General features: G+C 43.9%; 1 protein-coding gene across 2 annotated transcripts in view; it reads right to left on the reverse strand.

The window, feature by feature from the left end:
* Positions 1–22,266, reverse strand: part of GRIA1 (glutamate ionotropic receptor AMPA type subunit 1) — a 303,014-nt gene that overhangs the window by 103,734 nt on the left and 177,014 nt on the right. For both annotated transcript variants that reach the window (XM_043597761.1, XM_043597751.1), the window contains exons 6-8: positions 14,308–14,469; positions 11,593–11,760; positions 3,323–3,427 (exon numbers count right to left, since the gene is read on the reverse strand). In XM_043597761.1, the coding sequence (XP_043453696.1) occupies positions 3,323–3,427; positions 11,593–11,760; positions 14,308–14,469 (435 nt within the window). The remainder of the gene's footprint in view (positions 1–3,322; positions 3,428–11,592; positions 11,761–14,307; positions 14,470–22,266) is intronic.

A 22,266-nucleotide genomic window follows, 5' to 3' on the forward strand; every position in this document is an offset into this window, starting at 1 on the left:
TCATTACCACTATGTCCCCAATATACCTAGCCTGCTGCTAATGGGCAGGGAAGAATATGGCTTTATTTTCAACCACCCCACTACACTGCAGGGAAAAGAACTAGATAAACACCCATGTTTTAATTTTGACAAACACGCAACTGCTCATAGGTAGTATGCATGTACCAATTTCATCCACCAGGAGATAGTATTTTTCCGCCCTGAGGGCAGTAGGCCATTCTGAGGATTCTGAGCAAGAGCCCAGGTCCATGGTCAACAATGTTCTGTGTAGGAGCAACCTTCTTGCCTGCCCAAGTCCTTACCCAAAAGAACTGCTTTTATGTTTTCATGTACCATGCAGGGGGTGACACTGCCCCTTCTTCTCTGCATCTGAAAGGAAGAAGGGCTGGGGAGGAGGTCACGTAACTGGTGTCCCTTCTAAGGGCAGCAAAATACTCTGAGCTCCTCACTCCTCCACAGTCATTGGAAATGTTCCAGTTGTGTTCTGGAGCCATTCAGCTGTGGCAGCTGCTGCAGCAAGATGAGTGTGGCCTGGAGAGTCATGGGGCCCACTTCATTATAACTCACTGTGGGACCTTAGGCAGCCTACCAGGCTGGCCTGCCTCAGTTTATCCATCTAGGAAAGGGGAGCTATATCATGAAGGCTGATATTCTTCACAACTGCACTAAAGAAAAAAAAAAACTTTGAAAAAGATAAATAAGTCATCTCAGGGCTTGTAGACTTTAGTCACGTAACAGCTCCTGACATTTGCCATACCTGTTAGTAACCACTCACTGAACAATGATCAGGTGCCAAGGCATACATGATATGTCTCCATTCTATAGATGTGGAGATTGAGGATGGAAAGAGTTAAGTCACCTAGCAGATGTCTTTTCCAGCACAGGAGTTTGTAGAACAGGGGATAACAGAAATGAACTCAGACTTAGACTATTTTTGGATGGGCATCCCTTGCAGTAAATTTTGTCCCCAAGGACAACGCACTTGTGCAATCACCATGCCAAAGGTTTGCTGGAAAGTGGTTATGCTCCTAGTGGCTACGCTCAGAACCAGATAGAGAGCCCTGTTTGGCAACTGCTGAAAGTTAACACAGGTAGTGGGCCTACTGTAGCCGATTCCTGAAGTGTGCCCAGTAGAAGGTGGGAAATGGGTTCTGGGTCCTCAAAGTGTTCACAATCTAGGAAGAAGTATGGGATGTATGTGAATGCACTGCAACAGGGGACAGTGTGCTGGTGTCCTGGTGACATCACATGTGCTGTGGGAACACAAAAAGACAAGAGAAGGCTTCTATTGGGTGAGGAAGGAGTGATGATAGAGAAGTCATTGAAACTTGGCCTTTGTGGCAGGCAGAGTAATGGCCCCTCTGAAGATGTCCATACCCTTTCCCCAGAACCTGTAACCTGTCACCTTACATAGCAGAAGGGACACTGCAGATGGGATTAAGGTTACAGACCTTGAGATGGGGAGATTATCCTGGATTATTGGTGTGGGTCTAAACCAATTATGTGAGTTCTTAAAAGCAGAGTATCTTTCTTGACTGTGGTCAGAGAGAAGATGTGAGGTTGGGTCAGACGTGATGTTGCTGGGTTTGAGGATGAGGAAGGGGAATATGAATTGAGAAACATGGGTGGCCTTAAGAAGAAAGTGGAAAAGACCAAGAAATAGATTCTCCAGAAGGCACACAGGCCTGCCGGTATCTTGACTTTAGCCCAGTGAGACTCAAGCAAGAATTCTGACCTATGATAAATTTGTGTTGTTTTAAGCCACTGTTGGAAGTAATTTGTCACGGCAGCAATAAAAAAACAAAACAAAACAAAACAAAAAACAAAAAACAAAAAACCCAATACAGCCTTGGGAAATGGGATGTGGTGAGACAGACTATGATATACAGGGTGGGGTTCCAGACAGGAGAGCAAAGGATATAGGTTTATGGGAGGTGGGGACAGAAAGGATAAGCAGAGCTGTTACGTAGAACTTTCTGTGACAATGGAAATGGTATACATCGGTGCTGTCTAGTATGGCAGTCACTAAACCACATTGATTCTTGAGCACTTACCACATTGCTAGTGCAACTGAGGGACTGGCTTTTAAATTTTGTTAAGTTAAAAATTAAATTTAAATAGCTATGTATGGCTAGTAGCAACTGTATTTGACATCGTGGGCATAGAGAGCATGAAGTTTGAGAGATTAAGATCTAACTTTCAATGTCTCAGGCCCAGCCCTTAGAATTTCTGCACACATTAGGTCATTTAATCCCCTAAGTGAGCCTAGGAGGTTGGCATTATTTATGGCGATCCCCATTTACTAGATGAGAGAACTAAGGCACAAAGAACCTGAATGACTTATCCAGAATCACAGACTGATAAGTGGTGATGCCAGGAATGACCTCCAGGATTCCAGGGCCAATCCTCTGACCCATGTCACTCTACTACTATTCTACCATAATATGCAATGCCTCTTACCACTACATCATGCCATCATAAGAAAGAAAGAATATGATGGAGGCCATGGACAGGATTATAGAGGCTGCCACGAGGCATAAACAGGAGAGGCCAGGGAAGGCATCCCTAGGGCATGACATTTACTCTGAGTGCTTAAGGAATTGAGGAGGAATTGGCCAAGAAAAGGAAGGGAAGGGGGTAGAGAGTCCCAGGTAGAGGGAACAGGTATGAAAGCTCCAAGGTGAGGGAGAACGTAATCTATTCAAGGAAGTGAAAGTTGATCAGAATGGCTGGCATCAAGAGAGAAAGAAAGCGAGTATCTAAGGTCAAGGGTGGAGAGATTGGCAGAGACCAGACAACACAAGTTCTGGTAAAGTTGTGAATGCTTTCCAAGGATTTGAATGTTATTCTAAAAGTTAATATGCATATATACTATATATTACATATGCAAACACATACACATATTTTTCACTCCTTCTGTATGGAAAATGGAGTGGATATGACCAAGTGTGGATCAGGAGAAAATGGTTAATGTCATCAGTAACCACATTCCCGAGTTCTTCAGAATCCCTCAGGAACAGCAGTAGCATTTATACTCCTCTATTACTTTATATTTTCAAAGCACTTTCCCATCCTTTCGATCTTCACTAGTACCCTGCGACAAAGGTAGAGATTTTTATCTCCATTTTGCAGATGGGTGAATTAATTCTCAGAGAAAGGAACTGACTTGCCCAAAGTCCCAGCTGGTTAGTGGCAGAGCTGAGTCTAGAATCCTTGTTGCCTGAGTCTCTTCAAAGAGATCCAGTCCAGGAAAGATGGGCTCACAAGGCTCTCCGCTCTGGCCCTCTCCTCTCTGTGGAATGGAAGCAAAGGTGGCCTTTACCTTTCGGATGCCATCATGCTTCATTTCAATCACATGGAGGGTGTAGTTGGTCCGGCGTCCCTTCTCATTAAATTGAACATTTCCTGTCAAGCCTTCAAACCGCACCTGGAAAGCAAAGCCAAGTAGTAAACCATGAACTTAGAAGTTCCACTTGTGCTTGTTTGCTTTTTCTGCTGAAGTGAAAGTCCAGAACCTGAGAAGCTTACATGGGATGAGGTCTCGGAGTCGCGTGATGACTAAGATACTCCTTGCCCACAGCAGACACGGCTATGGGCAGTTCTCTTTCCTACCAAACTGAGATTCATACTGAAAACCTTTTTCATCCATTGCCTTAGGCAAACAGTAATAAGGGATCAAAGTAGATTCTGATAAGAAATCTCTGTGCCATCCTGATCGAACACCTCCCATCGTGACCACCTCCAGGGGCAGTGCCTGCCTCTCAGACACACGCCTTTAGTGGAGAAACAGGAGGCCTGTAAAGGAAAGGGGGCCAGTGTACCATTCCTGGTGAGTCAGGAAAAGAAGCTGGCCTTATGAAGCCTTGAGCCATGCTTGAATATGGTTCCTTGGTTCCCTTGTGAAGCCGGGAAATAAAAATATGTGGGAATCTGAAGACCTGACATTGGAAGGCCTGAATTTGACCCTGGGAAACCAACTGACCTTGGGAGATTCACCTCTCTCAGCCTCCGGTTTCCAAAATTCCTGCCCTGTCTGCTTTAAAGGACACAGAAAATGTCAAAGTGCCGTGAAAACCTGAAAGCACCTGAGGAGAGCCCTTCATGTTAAGACCAGAGTAGGCAGGGCTTGAAACAAGTCTCAGCTGGTTAAAGAAAAATTTGTATTCAACCACAAATATGCTTCGTGGGATTTCTTTTCCACAAATGAGTCAGATCAAACTTTCATGGCCTCAAATCTTTAATCATAGAAAAGCTCAAGTGGTCAACATATGGGATTCAAGACCTTTAGGGCCAAGTCTGCCACTCTGGGGGTGACCAATAAATCTCACCCAAGTCTACTCTCCAAGTAGGGATGAGTCTAGCTGTATGTCATCTGCTCAGGTGTAAGAAGCCACATTCTCTAATGGTGACCCACCATGGGTTCTCACATCAGTCTGGCCTAAGGCCAGTGAGGTGAGTCTCTACCTATAACCAATATGAACGTGGCCCTGTAACCCCACACGGTTTATTTATCCCCTTCAAATAGCTTAAAAGTAAGACTTATTAGGGCTTTATCTTTTTCTGACAGTGACCAGCTTCTATGCCCTCAGAAGGTATAAGAATAGTTGGGGTGTGTGTATTTGAGAGAAGGGGTGGGGGAAAGAGAGAGGGAGGGAGGGAGAGAAGGAGAGAGGAAAGAAAGAAAAAGGGGGGCTGACTGCTCTGAGGATGACCCTCTCGTCACCTTCTGGTTTGAAGTCTCACTGGGGAGGCCATGACAGGCCCAGAGTGCTGGACAAATTATACAACAAGCTTTTCACTTTCTCAGCTGAAATATGGAGAAATCCTTGACTCTAGAGAAGTCTAGGCTGGCTTTGCTTTTCAGAGAGAACACAAAGCACAGATCTTCCTAGAAAGAATAAGAAGGGAGCTATTTCAATCAATTAGCAACTGCACCTTCTCACCGTGGTCATCTCTTGATCATCTCTGGCTTTCCCATTCATTTGGGTTTGAGAGAGGTATGCTAAGTATGGGTTTAAGTAACTCATCTGGAAAAACAGACTGGGGCACATGTGCAGATGAATGGGTGGATGAGTGACTTTCCCAAACAGAAGAAGTATGTCATTAATGATCCAAATGGGCATCTATGCTTTGGCCCCGGTCTCAAGTCTCAGACCAATTACCAGTATGGCGTTTTAGTATCAATTGTGTAATATTTCTATGCCTCAGTTTGCTCATTTGTTTAACGGGACCAGTTAGGGGTTAATTATGTCGTAAGGTTGTTTTAAGGATTAAATGAGATAGTTTATGACCAATGCTTGCTGCATGAGTATTCGGCAAAGGCCAGCTGTTGTTGCTACCAATGGTGTAGATAATAACTACCACCATTTGACAATGTTTTATGTTTACAAAGTACTTTCATGCATATTCATCTCCATATACAGGAACCCCCGGAGGTACCCATTTAGGGATGATCGTCACTTACATGGGAGAAACCAGAACTCTGGAAGGTAAACTGATTTGCTCAAGACTTAAGACTTTTCAGTGTCAAAGGCAGGCCTAAAATCCTGAGCTTTTGATATTCTAGTATATTCACTGATGGTACCAAGTGGCCTCTCCAAACAGGCGACAATGCTATCATGCTAGTCTCTGAGTGAACGCAGAAATGCACACAGTAGTATGTTCTGTGTGCCTACTGCTGTCACCCGCTGCTACCGCTGGGCATTTCCCTGGCCATGCTCTGTTAACTCCTAATGAGGCAGCCATGAACAGGTCACCGAGCCTATCTGTTTCTGAGTTTCCTCCTCAAAGAACTGGAGTGTTTAGCATATTGCCTGGGACAAATGTAAAATGCATATTATTTAAATGATGATGATGAGGAGGAGGAGGAGGAGGATGGCTACTACTATTGTAGGGTAGTAGGGTGGGTAAGGTATGGAAAAATAAGATGATTTCAACATTGAAGCCTTGAGTCTGGTAAGTTGTTAGAGCAGGGGACTCTTTCAGCAGAGATGAAGGTGTTGCCACTGGCATTTGTACAAGCCTTTCTCAGTTTCCAAAAAAAGCATCATTAGCAAAGTCCTAGGCCCTCTACCTGAAGGCCCCTTGCACCGCCACAGTGTTTTCACAGGAAGGTGTTCATTTGATGTTCACAGGAACCCAGCAGGGAGCAGTAACAGCAGTTATTTTGCCTATTTTACAGATAGGATTATTGAGACTCAGAGCTTACGGCACTTGGGTTCAGAATTCACAGTAAGTCATGAGAGGTCTGGGGCAGCTGTAGGCTCTTACCATCTAGTTGGAGAAGCCAAGACTTACACACACTGAGATAAATCAAAGTATGGGAAAGCAGACATCTCTGAACGACCCTTCCATTATGGCAGAGCAAAGAGAGGTCAAGAGAATGGCTTAGCCCCAGAGCATTTACATGGACAGTCTGGACTCACAGTCAGAAGAAGCAGCTTCTCAGAAACACCCACTTTGGGCAAATCTAGAAACTGCTATCTTTGTCATCAGGGCTGAACTTCTTAGCCTTCATCGCCACCGCACACTGCCACCCCCCCCCCCCCGGCCCTATCTAGGGAGACTGGGGTCAAAAACTGAGTCCCCCCCTTGGTTCCTGCTTCCTGGAACTCCCGTCGCCATCCTGGCGTCTGCCAGCTCCCTCTGTGAGAAACAAAGAATTAGCCGTGGCTTCCTGTAAGTGGTACTGGGTGCCAGCTCAGAGTCTGCCGCTCATGAGAGGCTGAAGCACAATTTTTCTTTCCTGCCTTCTGCTGGGAGAGTGCTACGTAGTGTTTGCACTATTTGAGGCATCAATACTGCAGACTTCCCCACCCCCTATTCCTGAGGGCAGCAGCAGAGATGCTCTGGACCCAGGGCCTCTGTAACTTCTTTGTGGCTGCTTTCAAGTGGACCCATCCTCTTGGCACCCCACTTGAGTGCTCACTGGGTGTGGGAAATCAGGGCCTGTGGTCTAGATCCCAGTGGATCACATCCTGGTTATTCCGGCCAGGGCAAGTCACAGGACCCCTCTGAGCTCCCACTTTCTCATCTGCACAATGGGAAGAACAACTTGGCTTTAATCATCTCATTCAGTTGCCCTGATGTTCAAAGAAGCTTCTACATTCTTCTTCTTTTTTTGAATTTTTTCATTTTTAAAAATTTGAGCCTTGTAACAAGCCAATGAGGCAGGCAGTGCTAACAGGATTATGTACATTCAGGAGATGAGGAACTCAATGCCAGGAAAGTTGAGTAGTTAGTCTAAGATCCCCAAGCTAGAGCTTGGTGGAGCCACGGTGAAAACCCACCTCTTCTCTTTCTAACTCCCTGACAGCCAAACATGATGCCCACAAGTCCTTGATTGTACCTTGACTCTGGTTCCTGCTGGATATCATACGCTTACATCCTCCAAAGTCCGATTCGCTCTTTATTCAAATTTATCCTTCCCTTAAGGCTTTCATGACCATCCATCTCAGCTGGCTTGAGACCGTTCCAGTCTACAACTCCTACTCTGGAATAATTGATAATAGCTTTTTCTTTCACTCATAAGTGTCCCAGTTTGGATGATAAATTATAGATCACCTTATTTAATGCCCAGACCCATCTTATAAGAAACCTTGTCGATACCCAGACTCCTCAGTCATGGCGTTCTCCTGTGACTGTCCATAGGACTGAGAGCTTGGCTATGCTATTTAGCCCTTAATCCACACCTTTAGAGCTAGGATTTCTCAGGAGCTTGCCTTCCATTTAAAAGTGGGTCTTGAGTCCTGAAAGGCAGGGACTGTCTCTCACACTGCTATTGCCTGTGCCACCCCAGATCTCACCTAGCAAAATGCTGGGACTTCCTTCACTCTGATAGGCTTGAGCATTGACTGACAGATGGCAAACACAAAGACTGAGAGGTCTGATCATCATTTAGGGCAAGCATTCTTCACCTGAAGTCTTGGGATTGGCTTCCAGGAGTAATATGGTCCTCGGACTCCTGGTCCTACAAAAATATATGTATGTACATGTGTGCATGTTTCTGGGAAAGAGAGTCCAGAGCTTTTAAAAATAATATCCTCAGTGGGCTTGTGACCTCCAAATGCTAAGAGCCTGACTTGGGGAGCTGGATCTTCTCTGTCAGCCAGAAGCAGACTTATGGGTCTGCTTCCTAATGCCTACTCCTTCCTGGAGCACAGAGGGCTTCCAGGATGTGGGCTCATTACTATTCTGAATGGCTCCTGGATGTCAGGCAGGCAGGTGGCTGATTATCTTCACTCTGTTGCTGGGGAAATTACAGCAGGGTAAGGGGGGATGGGGGTGCATAGATATTACCCAAGGCCAAGTGCTATTGCTGGCTGGGCCACAGCCCTCATGTCTCCCCTGCTAGGCTGGACCTCTGAGACTTCAGGGCAGTTACATACACAAAGTGAGGTAGCAAGCAGATGTGGGTTGGAGTCCCAGTTTCACCACTAACCAGCTATATAATTTGGGGAAATTTTTAAAAATATCTCTGAAGCTCATTTTCTCCATTTATAAAGCATAAATTAATAAAACTAGCTACCTCAGAGTATTATATTGAGGATTCAATGAGTGAAACATGTAAAGTATGTTCAGAACCTCATATACATAAGAAGCCCTTAACACATCAGAGCTGGCATTACCATTATTTTTATCAGCACCATGCTCTAACCAGATGAGCTAACTGGCCACTACCATTATTTTTACAATAATGGGATTATTCCTTCAGGCCTCACTCGCATGTATCCCATTTCTAACACAAGCTGAACTGCATAGGCCTCTTCCCAATGTGTGACCTGAAGGCCAGTGATTAGGGAAGCAAAGACCTGAGCCCTCAACCACAGGTTCCAGGGACTGAGTATCAGCAGAATTTACCCAGCGTATTGTGGGCACACAGTTGCTCACTAGTGGCATGACTATTTCAAGAGATGGGTCTAGAAGGTGAAATGCCTGGACAGTGGCCATGACCGTGTGTGGAAGGCCCTGCGGCTCAATGTGTACGAGCAAAGGGCCGAGAGGCCAAGGGACAGGCCTGAAGCAGGAGGAGGAGGCAGGATGGGAGTCTCCTCCAGCCTCTGCTGCTAAGCTGTTGTGTGACCCTGGATGAGTCACTGCTACTCTGGTCAGCTGCCTCCTCTATGAAGTAATGGAAATGGAAGTCTGGTAATCTTATCTAAAGTCTCATTCAGCAATAAATTACTGCGATTCTGGATTCTTAACAAAGATTTAAAAAGGAATCTGTTTGAACAGCTGATCTTGGGATCAGAATGTTGGAGTTTTGTGTTTGGGGCTAGTTCTCCCCCACCCACCCCATCCCCCAACAGAGGCTGAAGAGTTTCTTAAGGGTTAGGTCTTGCCTTCTCTTATCTCCATTGCTTGGCCCCAGGCCAGAGTGCCCACAGGTTCTCAGGGAGCAGCTGACTGGCTGCCAGAGAAGCAGATACAAGTTTTGACTCAAAGACAATATAAAAGAGGTCATATTCTTTTGACTAAGGCAATTGCCCCCTCCCAAACCCCACTGAAGGCAGAAGCAAAGGATAAGTATATGTTTTAACCGGAAAGACACGTATTAGACCATTAGAAAAAGAAGCTTAGAATGTCTAGAGACAGTGGAAACTTGGGAGTGGTCTCTCCAACTTCCTCATTGTCAAGGACAAGGAAAGGGAAGCGTGTAGGAAATACGAATGGGTATTTCAAGGTCACTCAGAGAGCCAGGGCCCCAACTGGACTTGGACCCCAGCTCTCCTGCCTCCTGGTTCAGAACCCTTCTTGCTACCTGCACTGCTTTCTGGGCTTCATCACTGCCATGGTGATGTCAGGATATCCTCACGACAGGGACGACATTAAGATGGGAGAGGCAGAGGAGCTGGGAGGGTTGTGAACCTGAGGGCAAGTCCCGGGGACCTTCTGAAACCAGTCTCACATTGCAAACAGAATCTGTCTCGCCTGTGGAGCCTGGAAGAGCATTTTAAATAAGTCAGAAGGTGGGTGCTGCATCTTTGGCCATCATACGGAAGCTGCCTGATGTCCACTGTTGCTGCTTGGTGAAGGGGCTGACCTCCACAGAGATGGGGAGAAAGCAGAAGGGGCTACTGGTGGACCCCTTAGCATGTTCCTCCTGTCATCACAGGGCTGCAGCTTACCCTCATTCCCAAGAATGGAACTACACATTCTCCTCCATGTAAAGGCACTTCATCCAAGCTGAGGAACAGCTGGTGATGTTCCTTTCTCGGCTCTTTCCCCAGGTTGTTAAAATTGCTAGAGCTGTGCACGTGTGGTTGGAAAATGAATGGGGACGGTTGTGCATTTTGCTCTACATTCCTCCCTCGTTCAGAAATGCTCTCCTCCTCTCCTGGGAGCCCAAATTCACTTTCTGTTGAAGGTAGTCTCAAAAGTAAAACCACTCTTGGGGCACCTGGGTGGCTTAGTCGGTTAAGTGTCCAACGCTTGGTTTGGGCTCAGGTCATGATCTCATAGTTTGTGAGATCGAGCCCCTCACTGGGCTCCGTGCTGATAATGTGGAGTCTGCTGGGGATTCTCTCTCTCTCTCTCTCTGCCTCTCCCTCACTTGTGTGCTCTTTCTCTCTCTCTCCCTGTCTCAAAAAAAAAAAAAAAAAAAAAGTAAAACCTGTCTTATCCAGGCAACTCCATTTGATGGGGCAGAGGGTAGGTCATGAGTAGCATCAGCACTAAAATATTTTGCTGTTGCTGGTTTGCCACTGTGCCTGAAACTTGGACATTCCTTTCAGTTGGCACTGCCCTCTTTGCCCACTCCCCTCTGGAAACACAGCCTCTCTATTAGGAGGCATCAGATGGTACATCCTATCCATCAGCAGCTCAAGAATCACAGCCTGGACTTGAGGTGTTTCTAGAGACTTCTAGAGGCTTCAAGAGATTTCTAGTTGCTCTGAGGGTGATCAAGCTGAGGGCAAGCTCCCAGAAGCTTCTAAACCAAGACTGTTCAATACAGAGCCCACAGGTACCACTGTTTAATCCTGCTTGCACAGCAGACATATCACTGATGGAATATTTATGCTCTTCCCTGTGGAATCTAGATTCAGCCTAATAATCCTTTGCATAGCCAATTGATGAGAATAGGCATGGCCATTTTCTATTCCTGTTCTTTAACTGTTCTTCAGTGCAAACAAAATTGATGATTGTAATGCTGAGAAGCAAGAAAATGGGATTAGAAAGTACCGAGAAGCATTGTCAGGATCCCCTCGTGAAATGTGCATGGAGAACAAAGGTAACAAAGACATACAGAAAACTAGGGCAGGTGGGGAAAGTCTCCAAGAGACGGCTCAAACGGTTCTGTTTCATCCCTATGTATTTCAAGTCCTCTTTCCAACTACAGCATAATCCCTAAACAGAAAATACAGTTTTTACACTATCAGGAGTTCCATACTATTTTTTGTTTAAAAAAAAAAACAACACATTCTACATGAGCTTCCACGTATGCCAAGAGCCACAAACACAATGCAGTCGTTGTCCAAACCTCAGGCATGCTCCAACCCTTTCATTTAAATGGCTGCATCCCACCTGAAATTGATGCCGAAATCCCCTAGGAGGCTCCCATAAGAAGGGGCAACCACAGCCGGGCGGCCTCACCTGCTGCAGAGCTCTTTGGATGTCGATTCCCTGGCCCCAGGGCACAGCTGGGTTAGCCAGGCAGTCCCCAGCATTCCCCCGGCGGGATATATCGATTCTCTGCCTCCGCAGGCTCTGAAAAGCCTCAGCCATCACCTTCACCCCGTCGTAGGTGAGCGCAGAGGTGTACTGGTGGGAGGAATGGAGATAGTTAGGTGTCAGAAAGAGCTGGCAGGGAGGCAGGTGGGAGTTCTGTCTGGGAACGTGCTTCCTGGTGATGAGAATGCTTTCAGTGGGGGCTACGGGAGTGGGGGCGGGCAGGGGTGACCCAGGAAGAGCCTGTGCCTGGGATGGGGGCTGCTGCTCCACATCACTAGCCAACGTTGCCCTCCTGAACTGTGAGTTCCCTTGCCAGTTGTGACTTTCAAAGGGAAGCTGGAATTCTAGACTTTTGTGTGCAGTCTTGCAATGTTAAAATGTTGGTTCAACTGGAAAAAGAAGGCATAGATTAAATGCATCACATCCATAGCTCTGATACAGCCCATAGAAATTTTGGTTTTCTCTGTTACAGTCACAGTTGGGAGCCAAGAGGAACTATTTACTCCACTATCCCCTGTGACAGCAAAAGAAAAAAAAATCCAAGAAGGGTAAGCTCTTAATTATTTCCACATGTGCCTCAAAGTGGCAGGTTTACATTCTGTATCCTTTCCCCTTGTGCTTATTCATGATAGCTCTCTTTTTCCCTTTAAAAGGGGGCTTAGATATTGATAAAACAAAGCAGGATAACGATCCAGGACAATATTTTCTGGCTTTGGAACTCATGCCTGTCTTGTTCATTAATTTGTCCTCAATGCCTAGCTTGTTCTGTGGTATATTTTAAGTTCACAATAGAGAGTTGTAGAATAAATGTGTATTTTTCCAGTTTTTAACTTTGATTCTCTCACTTATGTATGTATATATATATATATATATATATATATATATATATATATATTACATTTGATTATTTTCATTTATTTATTTTTAATGTTTTTTTCCCATTTATTTTTGACAAAGAGGGAGCATGAGCAGGGGAGGGGCAGAGAGAGAGAGAGAGAGGGAGACGCAGAATCTGAAACAGGCTCCAGGCTCTGAGCTGTCAGCACAGAGCCCAACACAGGGCTCAAACTTGTGCACCTCGAGATCATGACCTGAGCTGAAGTCGGAGCTTAACCGACTGAGCCACCCAGGTGCCCCTACATTTGATTATTTTTATACTCTCCAGTCTTTTGCAAGTTGGGTGGGGTATTCACATATTAATTAACCGTTATGTGCTTTGTTCATTGCTTTAAAGCACAAGTGATTTTGTTTGCTTCAGCTCATATTGAAAGGAGTCTTCATTTTTTAAAGTTTTTATTTAAATTCCAGTTAACATAGAGTGTAATATTAGTCTCAGGTGTACAATACAGTGATTCAACACTTCCATACAGTACCCAGTGCTCATCATGACAAGTGCGCTCCTTAATCCCCGTCACCTATTTCCCCCACCCCTACCTACCTCCCGTCTGGTAACCATCAGTTCTCTACAGTTAAGAATCTTCTTCTTGCTTTCTCTTTCTCTTTTTTCCCCCTTTGCTCATTGTCTTGTTTCTTAAATTCCACAAATGAGTGAAATCATATGGGAAGTAAGTCTTCATGTTTGAGCTGCTAAATCAGTTTCAGTAAGAGCAGGATGAGAAGCATCTCAGCTAAATGACTTGCCATTCGCAAAAAGAAATTGACCGAGTGGCAAGAGAAAGTTGTCAAAGATTCACTGTTTGCTCCAGATAAACAAATTTGGCCTCAGAATCCTCAACACAGTGTTCCACACAGACACTGCCAAGATATTGAGTCTGACAGGGGAAAGAAAAATTACCTGCTGTCTTTATTCAAAACCACTATCAAATAGCAAATAAAATAGATTTTGGCTGTAGGATTTAGAGCTTCATGCCTGGGACATGAGAAGGAGACGGTCTGCATAACTGGGAGCTGATGTTCTGAGGCAGAGATGTGCTGGATATTGTTTATTAGATTTCCTTATTTTTTAGCTGGGTATGTGGCTGACCAGATAAAGGGCTAGCTTCCTGCACAATTCAAGAAGCTTCCATTCACAAAGAAATGAGTGAAAACCACATCCCCCCTGGAGCTGTGCCACATAGTGGCCCTGCCCAGAATAGAGACACCATTTTTCAGCTTCTCTGTAGCAGGTTGGGGCTAGGTTTCTAAGATGTGGTTAGTAGCATGTGAGTGGGTGATTTGTGTGACTTCTGAAAGGGTTTTGTTTTTTTTTTTTAAAAAGCAATTGTGCTTTTTATTTTCCTTTTTGCTATCCTGCTGGTTAGAGTATTGAGTTAATGGTTGGAGCTTCAGCAGCCATTTTGGGCTATAAGGTAGCAGCCATATGCTGAAGGTAGCAGAACAAGAAGACAGAAGAAGCTTGAGTGTTTGACAATAGCGGGGCTGTTATATAAGCCCTGGATTGCTGACTTCTGAATTTTGTTTATATGAGAGAAAAACAAAACATTTATCTTGTTTAAACCATTGGTCATTCTGTATTGTCAAACCTTTGCAGCACATCCTCATTCTTAATGTATATATTTTCCTTAGCTTATTCTTCTTAGAAAGTCTTTCCTTTCCTAAAGGTTAATAGTGCCCAGAAATCTGGGGCACACAAAGGGACCAGGTTGGTCCTTTGTTGCCTGCTGCCCATTCTCTCACCTTAGGTCTCTTCCAGTCCACCCGGGTGTGGTCGCGAGCATCGCTGTTCTTCCACTGCTGCATGATTTTGGCTGGGATGATGTCTGTGTAGTTCACCAACTGGAAACCTGTTACATTTGCTCCACTCTCCTTGAATTTGTTTAAGTCAATGTCCATGAAACCCTGTGCAGGGAGGAGGGGAAAGAAATCAGAACGTGATGCCTAGATAAGTCAATTTAATCATGTTACAGGATCACAGGTTTTCCATCCTGCTCCATAAGATGAAACCGGCTGAGCCAAAGTTGGTTGCCTAACCAACTGAGCGACCCAGGCACCCCTCCTGGCCCCTTATCTAAAGATCCAATTCCTACTCTGTGGTAGACACTGTCAGAAGTACCCTGCTCAATTCCACTCCCCCTTAATATACTGATATTTGACTTTCTATACTAACTGCAAATATCTATTACTTCACCCTTGTGCAGGTTAAGCCAGATGTGTTGGGGAATAAACACACCCAGAGCAGCACTCAACCAATGAAAGATGGAGAGTTAGTTGATAAGTACTCCAGGATCCTGTCCCCTTGGTGGGGGTGAGGGGAGGGGGTATGTAATCCTGAGGTACATTCTACACCAATGTCTAGAGGTCCTTTAAGGGATTGTGTACTTTTATTGGCTGCTATCCTGTGCCTACCTGACTTTTCAGATTCCCTAATTGGCACCGAAATAAACCACTTATAATTGAATCTTTGTCTTAAGTCCTGCTTCTAGAAGAAACCAATAAATCACTCTACCACCCAGTCCAGTCATTTCCTTCTCAGTGCCCTGTTGAGTTAACCTCAGGAGTGTTTATAACCATCTGAGACCATCTCTTTTGTTCCTGTGGTCCCTTGTCTTCCTCCTCCCATTGGAATATCACCTCCATGAGCACAGGGAACTTTTCTGTTTTTTTCATTGATGTGTCCTAGGGCCTAGCATCTAGAGCAATGCCTGGTACAGAGTAGGTGCTTAGTACATATTTGCTGTGTGAATGAATAAAACCCAGAGACATGCTCAAGCAAGAATGCTAATTAGGCAGGAGAAATATGATAAGCCGGCCGAAAATGCCAGTGGATGGTCTTAATTGGTTGAAAAGAGCAGCTCAGGTTGACTTTTCCCGTAGCCACAATTGATAGACTTCCACAGAGGCCTACTGATTTGCACAATGTTTCTAGCAAATTGTTAGTACAGATGGAATCAGAATATGTTTTTGAAGACATTATACCACCTAAGAGAAATCCCACACTGGTTAAAAGCTAATGTACAGTTGAGAAATTTCTCTTAATTTTTAGAGAACTTTAAAAAGAACATCTTGTTCATAAACTAACCATCAAGAGACTGAAATGGAAATTATCTCCCGCAGTCCTATTCTGTCACTTGAAAATCTGTAACCAGCCCCCAGGCATTTTATACTCACTGCCCTCATCTTGAACATAATGGGGGCCACAGGAAATGGCAGAGTTTATTCAAACATAAATGTCACTCAATTTCATCACCACAATTTCTGACTGCAAGGTTACTTACTAGAGCCAAACCTCGGTTACGTCTAATCAAACTGATGGGATCCTCTAACGGAACTCTTTGTGCTCCCCTGGGAAGGAACGCACAAAGGATCATAAAACAAATTCCTATCTGTGATTTTAGGTAAAAACAACTAAGGGAATAACTTGTGGTCAATGCACATTCATCTAATAGCTGGCATTTTCCCTCTGTAAGATCTCATGCTGGAATGGTAATATGGAATCCCTACATTGTCCTTCATCACGGAGAAATAAGTCTCTTATAGGGACTAGGTTTGATTTCTCTATAATGCAAGTAAATAGACTCTGCCAGTATAGATGGTGGTTTTTTTTTTTTTTTAAGTTTACTTATTTGGAGAGAGAGAGAGAGAGTGAGATGGGGGAAAGGAAGAGTGAGAAAGACTGAGAGAGAATCCCAAGCAGGCTCCTTGTTAACAGTGCAAAGCCTGATGTGGAGCTCAAACTCACAAACCATGAGATCATGACCTGGGCCAAAGTTGGACACTTAATGGACTGAGCCACCCAGGTGCCCCTACATAAGTGTTCTTGACTGAGAAGGGGAAATAAACATGTTAACTGTCTGCCCACCAGTTAACTGCAAAGTTCAATTCACTCTTTCTATTCCCTGGAGCATGCTCATTAAACAAGGTTTAATTAATCATTTTCTAATTTTCCTTGTCATTTTATTAAAATAAAAAAGACCATGGAGGAGTAACATCTGATATTTAGAATGTTTTTCTTTATCTGCTTTATCTGTGCTACTAATTATACAACATGTGTAAGGATGCAACATTGCTAATGATATTTTATTAAAGATTTAAACTATGAAGTTTAATTATTACTATTCTGAGCCATTTTTTCCTATTTTAGAACATTCCCCCAAGTACTGAGTCTATTGATGTGTACACTGTGACTCAGGGATAAAAATGAAGTAAATGTACAAGATGCTTCTAGTTATATGGTATGAGAACCCAGGTATCCTGAACCCAGACTCCTTCCACTGTCCACGCTGAGCTGTATCAGCTGCTGTTCTTTATAGAGTGACTCTGTTTCTCATCTAAAATACGGCTTTGTGACCAGTGAGCTCTTGGAGCCGTTATGTTACTTTGCTCCTGTGTGCCGTATCTGCACTTCTCTGGCACTTCACACTGTCCCACATGTGACTGACGAAAGAGTAACATGAGACGGATGCTCTGCCTACTATCTTGGTTCAAGTGCAGATCACCTGGCTGATGTACTACAGGCTGTTGGGAGAGAGGTCTTTAACTTGAGGGATGCATCAGAATATCTTAGAGAGCTCTTGCAAAATAGTCATTCCTAAGAGTTGTCATTCAGTGGCCCTGGTAAGCAATGGACACCTGCATTTTTATAAAGCTGTAATGCTGGCAGATTAAAAATCAAGAAGACTGCCAAATGATAGCACAACCAACAAACACTGGGCCTGGATGTAGGGATTAGTAGGAGGTGATTCATCATCATCTTTCTAATGGAGACTCAGGGCTGGAATTAAAACTGATCAAGCAAGAGAAAGAGACCTAGACCTAGTATGTAGAAATGTAGAGGAAACCGTCTGAATCACTGAACACAGAAAAGGTTTAAGATAGTTATTTTTAAGAAGTTTGAGATTGGAGAAAGCAAGCATTTGCCTTTTATTTTATACCCTGCTGTAATATATGTATGTGTGTGTGTGTGTGTGTGTGTGTGTGTATGTATGTATATATATGTATATATATGTGTACATACATATATATAAAATAAACCTGTCTCTCTCTCTATATATATATATGTGTATATATATATATATATATGTATATACATATATATAAAATAAACCTGTCTATATATATATGTATATATATATATTTTTTTTAATTTTTTTTACTATATGAATATGGTTCCTATTTATCCTATTAAAAATATAGCTCTTCAGATAGTTCTGATGTGCCTTGATGCTTAGAAGTCCTCTGTTAGTCCCTGGAAAGTGGGGGAGGGGGTGGCAGTGGCAGAACAGGGAAGATAAATTGTTGCATTTATTGAATCTTTGTTATGATGTGTGAAGGGAGCCCTGCTTAATTTGTTATCTCCTGGTCTGGAAAAAAGAATGCTGGCCCTATTAAATGCTCTACTGAAACACAGCTTCGGAAGCATTGTTCATAAGAATAATAAAAATAGCAATAATGGCCAAAGTTCCATTTCATTTGAATTATATAACTTCATCTCAACAACGTTCTGAGAATGATAAGATTACTGTCATTTAAAGATGAAAAATGAAATAATTAGTCAACAGGCACCCCTAGATTTATTTTAAACATTTCCCAAGTTCTTATCCTGAGCCAGGCATTCTGTTAAATGCTTTATATAGATAATTTTATTTTATCCCTCAAACAACCCTGAGAGGTGAACATGCACAGGAGGCACCAGATGCTTATTTGCATAAATGAGTTGAGTGAGTATCCATCCCAATTTATGTTGAAGAGCTGTGGTTCAGAGACTTCTAGAAACTCCCCTGAGATCACACAGCAAGCAACAATTCAATCCATGGTCCACCCATAAAATCTGTCTTCTTTATCAGTATGTTGCATTTTCTTGCTGGTGAAGGAACGCATGAGCTTGGCTTTAGGGTGGTGTTTAGAGAATGTCCCAAAGAGGGGCAAAGGACCTCAGACAGTGTGGATGACACAGTGAACAGCCCTGAATAAGTGACTGACCCTGCCAAAGACAGGCCTTCCAGGACAGCTTTCTATCTTAAAGGAATATCTGTGGGAGAACACTTTAGTTTTCTCTCCTTGACACCAACCTCTAAAGGTTGGTTAGATGTTTCCCAAGCCTCTGATTTACCTAAAGTCTATTAGTGCCCACCTACCCTACATCCAGACCAGGGGTCGGCAAATATTTTCTGTAAAGGTCCAGATTGTGAATATTTTTGTCTTTGCAGGCCATATGGTTTCTGCTGTAATTATTCAACTGTGCCATTATAGCATGAAAGCAGCCATAGACAATAGTAAATGAATGAGCATGGCTGTGTCCCAACAAAATGTATTTATGGACACTGTAATTTGAATTTCATATAATTTTCACAAGTCATGAAATATCATTCTTTTCATTTTTTTCCAATAATTTAAAAATGTAAAAACCATTCTTAGCTCATGAGCCAAAAAAAAAAAAAAAATGAGGGGACAGCTGGATCTGACCCATAGACTACAGTTTCCTGATGCCCGAAGCAAAGATGTCAGAGATGAGACTTAACCCGTCATTGTACAGATGGGGAAAGTGAGATGGGGATGGGGGCGGGGGCATGAGTGGCCTAAGGCTGTATGGTTGGTTAGGGGATTAGCTGGGGTTGGGATCTGACTCCTTTTATGTCACTGTAGGAGCAATACAATAATGACCAGCTGTTCGGATAGACTGGGAGTAAAAGTGCTCAATTAAGTAAGGTAGTTAACTCAGGCATTCCTTCTATCTTATGTCAATTATAATTTTCAAAGGATTAGAAGGAAAAGACATTTCAAATAATTATGATATCCTAAAGAGATGTTTAACACTATAACTACATTGGATATGCTTTCATGTAGCTGTGAAGATTTAGAAAATGGTTTAAGGATCATGAAGAGGCTCTGGGCTATCATTATGACTATTAATTATCACGTGTGGCTGGAAACAAAAGAACCGATTATGCGGCTTACTGGTTATTTAACCTCTCTGAGGCTCAGTTCTCTGGTCTTCAAAATGTAGCTATAATGGCACCTACAGCGTGGAATTGTTGTAAGATTTAAAAGAATACATTGAAGCACTTAGAACTGTGTCTGGCACATAGTAAGTGCTTAATGAACGTTAGCTGTTATCATCACCGCATTCACCATCATCATTATCACAGCCTCAAAAGAAGTTAGGTGTTGTTAGAACTGCTTCAAACCTAGGCAGTGGGCCAGGCAAGACTCCTGAGAGAACAGGAGGCAGGTGTATGGGACCGCTGCTGGCGGAGGATCAAAAGCGGTATCTTCAAAGCCAGATTTCCTTTTTCTCTGGGATTCTTTCAAGGGGTCATGTCAAGCTGTTCAGCCCTCACCATCTAGCTTGTGTGGACGCCACACCCATCAGAAAGAAGAGGGGGCATCCAGTGTTGTTAAAGGGGCCAGCAAGAAGGTTTATTAAACAAGCCTGGACACCGGGAAGAGGGCTGCCTCGTCGCACCCCCCTTGAGATCTAGAAGAGGTAACATGGGAATAAATCGAAGAACTTTTAGTTTATACTTAGAAGGGCACAAGTTGAACATGCCAAGTTTCCCCCACTTGTCAGATAGATTCTTAGATGACAGCTCCAGAGAGAGGATGGTTACAGGCAAGTGCAGTTTGAAGAGTCTTGTTACATTAGAAATGCCTGAAAAGTGGGGATAATCAACCTGAGAAATAATGGAAAACTGAGAGGGTAAGTGGAGGATGTACTGAAATCCCAGAAGGGCTGTCATGGGGACGAGGTGGGGGATTTGTTCTCTGAGACTCTGGAAAGCAAGCCGGCACCTACGAATAGGCAGAAGTCGGGGCAGGCAGACTTCGGCTAAGATACAACTGCCATAGTGTCTAGGATGTATCCAGCCTACTATGTAGGGGGCAGCATGCTAAGGGCTTTATTTGTATTATCTCATTTAATCCTCACAACAACCTTGTGAAGTAAGTACTATTATCATTCCCATCTTGCAAGTCAGTAAACAGGCTTAAATGAACCCAGTAGTATCTGCCCAATATAGCACAGCTAGGGAGGGGCGGAGACCACAGTCACAGCAAGTGATAAGACTCGAGTTTGTTTTCCAAGCACTGTACATTCGGCCTCCTAACCACTAGTACTGTCACTCTGACTCATTCACCTCCTGTCCTGCAAGGAAGCATCTGGAATGGCCTGTTTCTTTACACTAGGAAGGAATTAGCAGGTTTCCAGGAGACCAAGACTTTTGCCTCCAGCTCCTTTAATATGCACTGCTATTTGGAATGTGAACCACGTCTCTTTGTTTCTCTCTCTCTGAAGTCTGTCCTGTCTCTCTGTCTGAGACTGCGGTCCTCCTTCTGACCCGCACTAAGAGACTGTGGGGCTCCCAGGAGGCAGGGGCCTTGGTCCTTACTCTATCTGCAGCAAGCACCTGGAGCATGAGGACTGCCTAATTCACACTGAGGAATCCAGGAAGAGAGAGCAAATATCTTTGTTCATAATTTTCACGATTCTTATATGAATCTCAGCTTTTGTCCTTTGGACCAAAGAGGGCTTTTCATGGATTTTTTTCCATGTAGTATACATATGTATTCTGAACTAGGTCATAAATAAGAATTGTCAGGAAGACAGTTTTAGGGACAACCACAGAAATTCTGTCTTTGAACCTCAGGAGTTGCTTGCCCTTGGGCAATGGTCTCAACCTCTCCCAGCAGTAGTTGATTGATCTGCAGTAGAAGGGCATTGTCTAGACCCATGGTCATTCAAATTGTGTTCCCAGGTTGCAGGCCTGTTGGCCTGGGGGAGAAGGCGGAAGAAAGGGGTCCTAGATCTCCACCTTTCCTCTACCACCAAAGCAGCTCTGTTTTTTATCTGTTTTACATGCTGGGGTTCTTCCCAAGATTTCATTTGAAAATAGAGCTTTTAACTAAAAAGTTTGGAAACTTCTGAGCCAGTTGATTTCTCCTAAGGGAGTAAGTTGATTTTTCTCTTAAGGGCTCTTCCAGCTTTGATCTATAATTCTGTGATCACATAGGTGTGTGCACATGAATATGGATATATGTGAAGTCATAGAATATTCCTGAGCTGAGGACTCAGTTGTGTCCTCAAATCACCATGTCTCTGCATAAGGCCGTCACATTTTCCTATTTCAGTCACTTTAACGAACCAAAACTTTAATGTGTCTTCACCCTACATAATCCCAGGTAACATGCACGCATATCTGCTTCCTGCGATGTCAATAAGACATTGTAGCTGTGTTCAAATCAGCTAAAATACTGCCTGTATTGGAAAAAAAAAAAAAAACCCACTAGTGTTAACTGATCCAAGTGCATTTGAAACCAGGGAGGCAGGTACCCGTCCGTTCAGATATCTGCCAATGCACAAATAGACCTATTTCCCAGGCAGGTGTCCATTGTTGACAAAGCATTGTCAAAGTCAAGGCCTCACAGACCAACTTCTCTCAGTCCAGGGGTTTAGGATAAAATGCTGCCACTTTGTGGCAGAAGGTCAGGGGCCCCCAGGCTGCGCTGCTGATGTATGGGTGAAGACGTGTATCCTCAGACCTGGTACTGGTTAGAATGCCAGAACATCCCGTAATGTTACCTGTGTTCTATCTAGCTGGCTCCAGTCAGAGGTGACAGCTGGCCAGGGCCACTTCAGAACAAGGGCCAAAGGTCCATACAAAATTCAGCTTAGTGTGAGGCCCGGAATTCTTGGCGGGCTTT

The sequence above is a fragment of the Prionailurus bengalensis genome, chromosome A1, assembly GCF_016509475.1.
Source record: "Prionailurus bengalensis isolate Pbe53 chromosome A1, Fcat_Pben_1.1_paternal_pri, whole genome shotgun sequence".
In the NCBI taxonomy this organism is placed as follows: domain Eukaryota; kingdom Metazoa; phylum Chordata; class Mammalia; order Carnivora; family Felidae; genus Prionailurus; species Prionailurus bengalensis.